Raw genomic sequence first — 11,140 nt, forward strand, 5'->3', positions numbered from 1 at the left:
AGCAAAACAAGTACATTTTAAGCAGTGAACTTTTATTTACTTTTCAACATTTTTCAACTAACTAAGTTCTTTTATATTTTCTCAGTCAGAATTATTGAGTGGGCCACATCAGCGACATTTAATCTGAAACATTTTGGTATCACATAAAATTTTTGATCGAATGTAAGAAATTGAGAGTAGAAGAAGAAGAAGAAATGAGTCACAAACTGAGTGATTATTTATTGGTTTCTCTTGTATTTCAGATTAGCTCGTCCTTTCAGCGAGTGAACAATAAAATTTGGTTTCAATAAAAGGAATTTCGGCAGTCATGTCAAACACATCGAACGACTACGCAATCAAAGGTATTTCATCAGTTGGTGAACAGTTGTATTTGAACGAAGAGACGGCCGATTTTCACTTTATTTGTAAGTCAGCCGATGGAAAAGATGAACGCATTCCCGTCCACAAATTGCTTCTCGGCAGCGTTAGCGATGTTTTCCGAGCAATGTTCAGCGATTCATGGAAAGATAAAGTCGACGTTGTAATTACAGACGCCACAGTCGCTGAATTCGAAGAATTTTTGCAATTCTTTTATTTGACACGGGCAAAATTAACGATGGATAATATTGCCAAGGTTTTGTATCTCGGTGACAAATACAACGTAACTGAATGTATGGATACATGCACCAAATTCCTGCGACGAACAATCACTGAAAACAACGTTTGTTGGTGCTATGCGCTTGCCGTTCTCCACCATCAAGATGATTTGATACGATACTGCGAACTAATGATCGCCGAAAATACAAAGGCTGTTTTTTCTTCGACCAGTTTTCTGGAATGCAGCAAAGAAGTGTTGGGTCACATTTTGGGAATGGACTCATTGTCTTGTTCCGAAGTGGAAGTATTCAAAGCGATTATTGAGTGGGTAAAAAAAGCCAGCGGAGAGAATGAATTGACAAGAGAAATTGTTCAAACTCATTTGGGTGAACTATTTTTTAAAATTCGCTATCGTTCGATGACATTTGAAAATTTTGCTGCTCTCGATCCTTTATATGGTGGTCTTTTCACGTTAGACGAATATCGAGAAATTGTTCAATTGAATGCAACAACACAGGTGAAATCACATACTCACGCGTGATTTCAAATACATTCGTGAGGGGACCATATTTCATTAAAAATATTGAAACAACCAGATTCTCAGTCAATGAACCATTGCTTTTAAAAATGATCACTTGTACTCGTGTAAACGTTTTTGAAAACAACAAATACAGTACTCTTGAAGAAGAGTTTCCATCGAAAATGACAATCGTTCAAATGTCCGATCCAAAGGAATCTGGTGATGAAATCGTTCTCCATAGTAAAAAAGTTGCTTTGCAAACAAATAAACGCTCCGACATATTTTTGACCAAGCCCATTTTCATCAAACCTGGAATTTTGTACGAAATCCGCTTCGAGCAAACTCCATTAACCAACTATTGTACTGGCATACAAATGAAAACCGAATCACAATTAGATTCTGATATCGTTATAAAGTTTTACAACGATCCGACTGTATCGAAGTCTGATGAAGCCCGGGGGCTAGTACGTGGTTTGATTTTCAATAAAATTTAAGTCATTTCCAGGAAAATTCCAATCGAATGAAATCATCCACATGTCAACATAAACAGAAATTCACAAAACGTAACTGAACTTACATACATCGATACAATTTTATATAAAGTAAATCCGAAGAAAAAAGAATTTATTGAATTTGTCATTTACAGAATAATAAAATATGAATAAAAAAAATCAAATTATTGTGTTCTTCTTGAGTAGCATTTTTTAGCAGTGTTCTTGACTGTCTTGAAGTTGACATTATGGGAAAAACAATTAAAATGAATGAATATTTTATTCAAAAGTCGTTAAAAGTAAACAGACGACTTCGTTCCAACGAAATTTTAATTTGAATTGATTTCAATGTCGATTGTCTGATATGACCTCAATGTAGACAACTTCATATGAATTGATCATATTTGTCTAGTGTTTCTCCTTCGTTCCAATGACTTTTCGTACAACTTTTAATTTATTATTGTTGTGAAATGATGAAATTCATATTTTAGCTGTGTTTTCTCCAAAGAAATACTTTGCAATTCGAACTCGATGATATATCAAAGATATAGTCGTTTAAACGTAATCTAAACGCAAATTGTTTCAATTTTTGGATAACTCATAAGTATCACTGGGATCCATGCTGGGATCCCATATAACGCAATTTTTCACCTAATGCAAATACAAAAAAATGATTCATCTTCACATTTGAATAACAACTTAAAACAATTTAAACGACTATATCTTTGATATATCATGGAATTCTTTCGATTCTAGTCGAAAAATAATGATTTCAAAGCAATGTGATGTCAAATTTGGTTTTTTGAAAAATGGTACATTTTGAACTGTGAGGTGAAAATATAGCTTCACATCGGTCAGTATGGAAATGTGACAATGAAGTTAGAATGCTTTTAAATGGCATGGAAATTGTTTGTAAGCTAAAAATGGGCAAATTCGGTGATTGGAATACGGGAAGTAAATTTATGTAACTTGTGAAGGTAAAACGACCAAAAAGTGACCATTCGACCCGATTCGACCATATTTCTACATTTCCCAATGTTCAATAAAAATATCAGTCTTCGACCGACCTATATGGAACATCCAAACGACTGTATATCAAAGCTATAATCAATTATTTTTGGTTGGAAAGCATTCCAGCTTCAATACACATCAATTTAGTATATACATTCTCTGATTTTTGGAATTTCGGAAATTTTAGGTAAAAACTGTTCTATTTTCATCCAAATCGCTTGAAACTTCACCAGAACCTAAATTCTGGTCATAAATGATGATTACTCTTCATTTCAAACCGATGTGATTGAGAAAAGGTGTTTTTATATTTTCACAAAATCTAGTGGTCCAAGGGATCCATCATGGAATCAAGATAGCTCTTGCGCTACCTACTGGTGAGACGAAAACCAAAAATTACCGGTATGTTGTTTCTGACGTCTAATAGACGCAAAAAAACTATTTGCCCAACAAATTCCGAAAAATTACTAAAAAAACCACCCAATGTACATTGATGGTTTTACGCATTCTTTTTGTACGTACTTTCGATTCTATATAATCTTACCATGCAAATTTGAGCTTACTAGATGATGTTGTTCAAACTAAAAACACCAATGTCGTAGCGATCTAGAGTGGAAATGTTGCCAACAAAAAATGTGTGCTATTGTTGTTGTCGTTTCATTTCTCTGAACAAATATTTTGCCGATATACCGTTGAGTTGTTGTGTTGCCATATCGAATTCGCCATTTTCATCCACTTTTCTCAACTATCTTTGTGATTTAACATTTCACTGAACTGTCATAAAGGTCTACAGAGGTTATTCATCGTTTTTTTTTTCTCCAAATTTTATTGGCCAACATGATAAATGAAATCTTTTCTTTTTGAATGTAAAAATCAAATGAAAATGACCATGTTCAAGGTTATGTGACATAACTTATGTCGTATCTCAAGTATTGCCAGTGTCAAAACGCTTTGAATTCGTCTTTCTCTCGTCACTTTCTTTATATACAAGTGTATTAGCAAATATCGGCATGTTTCTATATAACTGTATTTATCGGTATATATTGTGATGAAAAAAACTCACGCTTTACACGAATATCATATTGAACAGATATGACGATATATCTCCGATATGCCAATATGAAACGATAATATGCAACTTTCATCCAAAACGTGAAAGCACCTAGGCCATATCACTTATCTTCCAGACAAACCTTCAAATTAGTTCGTATCAAATTTGTGTGCAAAAATTTAAAAAATTCATATTTGTAGCATGGTAGGTTGCTATTTCTATATGCATAATGTGTGCTGTGCGTTTTGGATACATCAAGAGATGCCGCTGGGTGTTAATACTGAACTATATCCATTCTGAATAAAAAATTTGAGATTATTAAATTTACTCACTCAATTTATTTGTCCAATTTGTCAACTTATCGCTTGACAGACTTACGGATAGGGTTTGGGTGCTGCTCAAAAATTCATTGACTAATTTAGACGACCAATCGGTTACTTTGTGAAATGATGAGAAATTCTTTCGATTTGCTATGGTTTTTCGCCAAGAAAATTATTTCGATTTGCCTGAAAAATCAACCCGCCTGAAAAATTTTGCTCGCACATTACTGATCCAAACTATAAGTGTGAAAAATGTCGTTCAGGTTGGTTGAAAACTGTAGTTACGGACAAAAGAATGACATTTCATTCTTATAATGTAGATGCATATATTTGAGAATTGCCAGAGCTAAAAAATGTCAATGATGAGACGCCTCTCATTGGATAGATCATAGTTGGTAATACTAATTACTCCATATGCTTAATGAGATAGCCTCAATTTGATGTATACCATGTATAAATATGCGGTATCTTTGAATATGGAGTCATTCGTTTTGGTTCTTTCGATCACTCAACACCACATTGAATAGAAGAAAAATTTACTAAAAACATCACCATTGCTCAAAAAAGTCTACTCTTTCGAATAAATCATCGCATCAAACTAAATCACTAGCATATTTTCGGTACAGTGCTTTTCAAAAAATAATTGAATTTTCTATCTTTAAACTAAACAAAAGGGAAAACATGGCTCAGATGAACGCTTCTCACGTTTCAAATCCGGTATGTATTAAAAGTGTTTTTTTTTTTTTAATTTCAAAAATATATTTTCCTCAATATAAATAGTTCTATTTAATAACCACCAATTGATGTTGTTTTCTCTTAAATTTCAGCAAAATCGAAACTACGCTCAAATAGATGGAGAAGAATCAACTGATCGTATCCCTGATGTACCACTTGGTCGTGGAGGTCGACCGAAACGGACTCGCACTAAATTTACTCCATTTCAAATTTTCGAACTCCAAGAGAAGTTTGCTGAAAATAGTTCTTTGCGGAGACCAGGCCAAGCGGAATTAGCACAGTCCCTGAAATTAGATGTGAGAGTGGTTGTTGTCTGGTACAACAATAGACGTAGTGCTAAGAAGAAAAGAGAGAGAGCTGCGATGACTGAAGCTTCAACTAGTTCACAATCAAATTCGGTCAAAGCATCTCAAGCTTCAACTAGTTCACAATCGAATTCGGTGGAAGCATCAGCGGATGAAGTTGCTGTCGATGCATCCAAAACAGCATCCGTGTGTATGATGAATTACTGTGAGCCTTGTGAGTTTTGTGAATATACAAAACAAACATTCGATGTAAGTATATATCCGGATTTCGTCGGAGATACGGACGAATACAATACTTTTATCAGCGACATTGGATGGGCAACATCACCATAAGTCAACAATGAACATATTGGACAGCTGTAGGGAAAGTCGAAGAGTACACAGAGAGAAAAATGTGGTATTTTTAATTCAATTTTTTAATATAAAATCAACCAACAACGAATTAAATTTACCATTTTTGACATCTCTGAGGCATATTTTTCAAAAGAGAATAAGTTTTACCAACTGCTTCATTACATTCACCAAATTCATGGGCTAGCGTCATCTGTGGTTTCGAAAAGTTGGTAAATGTAATGAAGAAGTTGGTAAAACTTATTCAAATTTAAATAACAAAAAAATCAATAAACGATCACAACCAAGAGAAATTGTTTTGCATATTGCCTGATTTGTTTTACCTTAAGTGCAATTTCGCCGAAAATACTAATTTTTCTCGAAAAAAGCTCTGATCAGACCTAATTACGTAAACGATTCATGTTTTCAATTTCAAATTATCATCCATAAAACTTCATCTCTGTTTTAAAAGAAACACGCTATTCATCATGCTCAAAAATGGACAACGTAATAATAACGAATATTACAATCGTACGATGTGCCATTTTTGAAAAATCAGGTAATAAGTTCAGGTAAAACTAACTAAATATTTAAGTACAAATTCAGTCACAAAAATAATCCTAACGAAAATTTATAATGTATAATAAATGTATAAAATTCTTAAAAAATAAACTCCATGTTGAAAAGTACTTTAATGGCGTTAACAATTTATCTTTTATACAGTTTAGCGGCATATTCATTTAAAACATAATTACAGAGTTTTGCTCAATGCATGCATTCTTGTTCGCTGTGATGTATAAACTGCTACCTACATTCGCATGCGAAGGACGACGCTATAAATAATTTAAATTCTTATCATTTTTGCATTTTACACTATATAGAATGCCCCCCACCATAACCGAATTTGATCCAAATCAAATAGTTCTATTCAATTTTCCAAAAAAACTAAACCGTCGATTCAAAATCTTTTTGTCTATTGGAAAGATTTGTTTTGATACTCAATGCAGTGTATTTTTTAGCAAATTTAATGGAAAGTATACAGCTGATTCGCTCTTTTGTTTACATTCCATTGCGTTGCAACTTGGTTGACGTTATTTCCAACGAAATGTCATTGATAACAGAGGAGAAGTTAAAACGGGGAATTGACATTCTCTGTCATATTAATTTCAAATTTCTTATGCATGCATTTAAATATTTTTACTGTGTGTGTGTGTGTCTCTTATACATATACTGACAGATCCATTCTCACCACTTAAAGCTATGTATTCGCTATATAAGCGCATTGTAATTGCGCACAGACAAAACTGTATTTTAGATAGTGATTTATCGCAAGCAACAAAGATCCAAATGGGCATTTTCCATAGCAAAATTCATTTAAAAAAAGGTAAAAACTGAAAACTATCAAAAAATTGTCAATTATCGCACTCAGTAAGACTTACTGTCATTCTATGTTTTTTAGCTGACAACAGCAAATGTTGTCATAATATCTCGGAATTTTTCATTATTGTGTTTATTCACAACATAGCAGCCACGTAATTGCTTTTTTTCAATTTACTCTTTCATTTGTGCTTTTTTTACTTGTAAGAAAATTATTTGTGGCATATCATGTAAATATTATTATTGATTCAGTATTTGTGGGCTCTTTCAAATTATCATTGGTTTATATAAAATATGGTTTATCATTGTTTTTTTTCTCTTGTCTTTGATTATTTCATCATTAGTGAGTATGAGTCATCAAGAAAAAATGCAAAAGTTATCCCAACCGGACGACCAAAATGGTATTTTCACTGCCGGCTCTGGCCCATCAAATGTGGAATCACCACCGAAAATATTTAAGTTGAGCATCGATTGTTTCGACGAAATTTTTGAGTATTTGAACTTAAAAGACTTGCATTCATTCGGTCAAACATGCAAACGAATGAACAAAGTGACCGGCGAATATTTCAAGCAGAATTATTCAGCGCTACAAATAATCAGCGGTCGTGATGGTATTCATACGGATTTTTCAAATAACGATGTCTTTGGTGAAACTTTCAATATTTTCGGAAATTTCGAAAAAACCAAAATATCTGGCTTCAATCAATTCATCACAACAATAAATGTCCATTCTTATCTTTCACCGTTGAGAAACATTAAACCGTACATTGAAGAATTTGTCTCGATCAACAGTGTTAGTATAAACAATACCACCATAGCCCCTATGTTCTTCAATTGCTTCTCAAAAATGCTCGCAAAAATCGAAACTTTGGACATTTATTACTGCAATTCGAATGACATCTACGAAGGTATATTGAAATTTTGCATAAAATTAAAGAGACTGTACGTGACGAATTCGGAGTTGGATCAAATCTACTGCGCACGAAATGGAAAGTCTCGATGGTTATTTCAACGTTTTCCCAAACTTGAACATTTTGAATTGATTCCAAAAAATGAATTGGTCATTAATGAGCTCAACTCCTTCCTTGAGCTCAATAAAAGTATCAGCACATTTTCAACGAGCGCAAATTGTTTGTGGCATAATCGACACGCATTTCGAAATTCGGAAAAGGCATTGCACATCTTGGAAGTGAAGTTCGTTCATCCGATCGGAAGTGATGGACCAAGTATGCAATTGATTTTCAATCTAATCAATGAACTTTACGATCAAGGATTTTACAAAAGATTACATTTGTACGTAGCGAGTGTGGATGAAGAAATCAATGTTTTGGCCGCTTCGACCAAGAATCTCGATAAATTGTGCATCAAATTGTTCGACTATGCCAATCAAACACTCCCCGTGAGTGTAAAAGAGTTGGTGATTTTGGAATACAATAAAGAAATGACCATTGCACAGTCAGCCAATTACATTGCAGTCAATCCCATGGAAATGCTGGCGAATGAACTAACTAATTTGCAACGTCTTTATATGGTCAACGCAAGCTTTGATGACATCTTGCCATTCATTCGAAAATCAACTCAGTTGAAAAAGATCAAACTTTTACACAAAGATGGATTCGATTCTAGAGTAGATGCGCTTAAATTACGAACATTGAACCTGCAACGTGAACAATTATTTGGTGCCCGAAAAGTAACGATTTATGTACGAGATAAGGTATTCGAGAAAACGAAATGGACAACCACCAACGGAGTCACAGATTTAAGTTTGATTGAAGTTAAAAGAAGCGACTCGTACGAATGGAAACAACATTTTTAATTATTATTTCAAAATATTACATAAAGAACTTAATTTGATTCTCTCATATTAAATTGTAATGGATGATTTTAATTTTTTATTGAAATAAAAATGTTTATACTTCGAATTAACGAAAATTCTTTCGATTTGTTTAGATAAGATGAGATATTTTGGAAAAGTGTCTGGAAAAAGTCAGATAAAGTATCTTTACCCAACACGGATTGTGTTGCGTCTTCTATTCCTTTGGGTAAGTGTGTTCCATAATTTACTCAAATCTTGCTTTAGTTTTTCACGAAATATTTTTGAGATGTCACCATCACATATCTTTTGAGCATCAAACTGCAAAAAAAACATATAAGTTTTATTCAATTCAAAGGTATGTTATATTCTCCCCGGATTTCAAAAACATGTGACAAAAACAATTGAATTTCTGAAAAAAAAAATCTTTTTTCGTGCAATTGAATTTATGAAATTACATCAAAATGTGTCAAAAACTTAATTTTTTCATATAAATGTTTGAAATCCATTGAGATTTTGCTTTATATGTTACCATTTCAAGTCCAACGTCTTTCATTCCAAGGAACAAACCATTCAAATCATATTCGTTCAAATGTGTTCGTAGGATTTCGGCTTGAGCCCCCTCTTCAATCACCGCTTTGATTTCTTGAATTAATCTTTCATTGTGCGCATTGGCTTTTTTCTAGCATAAATACAAGTTACATATAAGTTTCTGATATTTCTACCACATATTGTCGTTTTACCAAAGATAGATCGCTTTTAGAATACTTTTAGTCATTAATTACTCATTATTTCCTTTGTTCGTGTATTACGAAATGAATGTTAGATTTATAGTTCGAATGATAAAATGGCAACATTTTGACCTCAAAGTGGGCAATTTTGTCTAAATGATTTTGATAAAAGCTTTCTGATGTAAAAGTAATCATCACCAAGAAATAGATCAATTTGAACACTTACAATGAACTCTACCCGTTTTATTTCATTTTGCTGTTTGAAAAATAAAAATTCCTTTCCAATATTAGTCTGAAATCTACGTTGCATCGATGACGCCAAGTCATCACAGCCAAATTTTTCCTGAAACTATGATAAAAGCAAGCAAACAAAAATACAAACACAATATATTTTTTTCGAATATAATATTTCCACATACCTGGTACATTGAGTGATTTTTGGTGCTCTGGTGAAGTTGTGTGAATTCGGTTTCATTGAAATAAGTTTGGATTTGTTTGATTGATTTTTGCATACAACTAACGTACGATTCCATTGAATGTTCACTAAATATCAACATTTGCTCAAGTAATAACCGTAAATGATTCAAATCATATTCAAGTTTTTCACGAAAAATTTTAAAAATATCATGATCGCCCAGCTTTTCGTCATTGAACTGCAAAAGTATACATTTTCAATTAAATAAAAACATTTTAAATTGAAAATGATTGTCACACCGTACCCGTTTCAAAGCAGTATTTTTTAACTCTTCAAACGAACTGAGAAGCTCAAAATCGCTCAAATTTAGTTTTGTATTGATTCTATCGATAATTTGACTGTAAGTTTTTGCTTTTATTGTGTTGACCATTTTTTCGTTGAAAAGCTTCGCCGTTTCCTACAATTTTTCATAGAAAATTTATATTTGACCATTTTGTTTGCGAGTTAATATGTTACTTACAATGTAATTTCGATACATTTTATCATTTTCAAGATGAAATATGTTGAATTTGTCTTCAATATCAATTTCAATTCGTTTTTGATGGTCCAATATGAGTTCATTTGTCCCAAACTTTGATTTTGTCTGAAACTGAGCATAAACATCAGAAGAAATGACATAATTCATGTTCATTAGTTATTTCAATGTTTTCAAACCAGTTCAATTGCCTTATTTTTCGCACTTCGATGGAGTTCTTTGAGTTCATTTCCACTAAAATATGATTGCGTTGCATTGAGTGATTTTTGCATGTAATCAATGTAAAAATGTATGCACTCATTGGACAGAATTAAGAGGTTGATTTCTCTTGTTGCCTAGAATTGAATTAATTTGTTTTTGAATTGTTTTCATCAGATAAAACAAAAACACATACCATTAAAACGGTTTTTGGTTCGGGTAGTGTTTGTCCATTGAATAAATGCAAGTACGACTGTAAATATGGAATCAAATCTCTGGCGCGCACTTCATGCCCATTGATTTTTTTTACAACCAGATTTTCGGGTGCAAAAATGGATAGTGTCAATTCTTTCGTGTATTTAATAAAATCGGGATGAATTTCTTTTAAATTGCCGGTAAAATTAGGTTGTTGTGTTACAGCAAAACCTGGATGTGGCATTAAAAATGCACCGATTTCATCAAAACTTGAATTAATTTGTTTTCTCAGTTCGCGCATTTCAGCTGTTTGTTCGTCATCTTTTGCCAAAATATCATCAATAACCTCATGTCCGTACATGCCATAATCGATTTCATAGGCATATTGCCAATCGCGAACGAGAAACACTAAATATTGAAATGGTTTTTTATTTGTTTGCTCCAAAACGAGTCGACCATATTCCGTGAATAACTGCAAATGTTGTAGGTCGCCTTCTTGAATGTTATGCATCAAATTGAAGATTTGCACCGAAGACAGCA

General features: G+C 33.0%; 4 protein-coding genes across 5 annotated transcripts; 3 read left to right on the forward strand and 1 right to left on the reverse strand.

The window, feature by feature from the left end:
• Positions 1–85: 85 nt before the first annotated feature.
• LOC116351464 (BTB/POZ domain-containing protein 3-like) lies at positions 86–1,682 on the forward strand. Its single transcript, XM_031783566.1, has 2 exons — positions 86–162; positions 243–1,682. The coding sequence occupies exon 2, from the start codon at positions 308–310 to the stop codon at positions 1,115–1,117; it is 810 nt and encodes a 269-aa protein (XP_031639426.1). The 5' UTR covers positions 86–162; positions 243–307; the 3' UTR covers positions 1,118–1,682.
• A 2,965-nt stretch (positions 1,683–4,647) lies between these two features.
• Positions 4,648–5,339, forward strand: LOC116351461 (homeobox protein Hox-B1-like). Its single transcript, XM_031783562.1, has 2 exons — positions 4,648–4,683; positions 4,794–5,339. Exons 1-2 carry the CDS (start codon positions 4,648–4,650, stop codon positions 5,337–5,339), a joined length of 582 nt encoding a protein of 193 aa, XP_031639422.1.
• A 1,271-nt stretch (positions 5,340–6,610) lies between these two features.
• LOC116351463 lies at positions 6,611–8,639 on the forward strand. Of its 2 annotated transcripts, none has more exons than XM_031783564.1 (2): positions 6,611–6,720; positions 7,058–8,639. In XM_031783564.1, exons 1-2 carry the CDS (start codon positions 6,684–6,686, stop codon positions 8,527–8,529), a joined length of 1,509 nt encoding a protein of 502 aa, XP_031639424.1. In that variant the 5' UTR covers positions 6,611–6,683; the 3' UTR covers positions 8,530–8,639. The 2 variants fall into 2 exon arrangements, with proteins under 2 accessions (XP_031639424.1, XP_031639425.1); XM_031783565.1 differs by lacking the exon at positions 6,611–6,720 and adding an exon at positions 6,873–6,916.
• On the reverse strand, positions 8,506–11,134 carry LOC116351462 (atlastin-like). The gene is made up of 8 exons (XM_031783563.1): positions 10,602–11,134; positions 10,387–10,542; positions 10,193–10,321; positions 9,977–10,129; positions 9,677–9,910; positions 9,484–9,606; positions 9,059–9,208; positions 8,506–8,847 (listed from the first exon to the last, which is right to left on the reverse strand). The coding sequence occupies exons 1-8, from the start codon at positions 11,109–11,111 to the stop codon at positions 8,716–8,718; spliced, it is 1,587 nt and encodes a 528-aa protein (XP_031639423.1). The 5' UTR covers positions 11,112–11,134; the 3' UTR covers positions 8,506–8,715.
• Positions 11,135–11,140: the final 6 nt, after the last annotated feature.

The sequence above is a fragment of the Contarinia nasturtii genome, unplaced genomic scaffold, assembly GCF_009176525.2.
Source record: "Contarinia nasturtii isolate CC-2019 unplaced genomic scaffold, AAFC_CNas_1.1 Cnas_scaffold_5501, whole genome shotgun sequence".
Lineage (NCBI taxonomy): Eukaryota > Metazoa > Arthropoda > Insecta > Diptera > Cecidomyiidae > Contarinia > Contarinia nasturtii.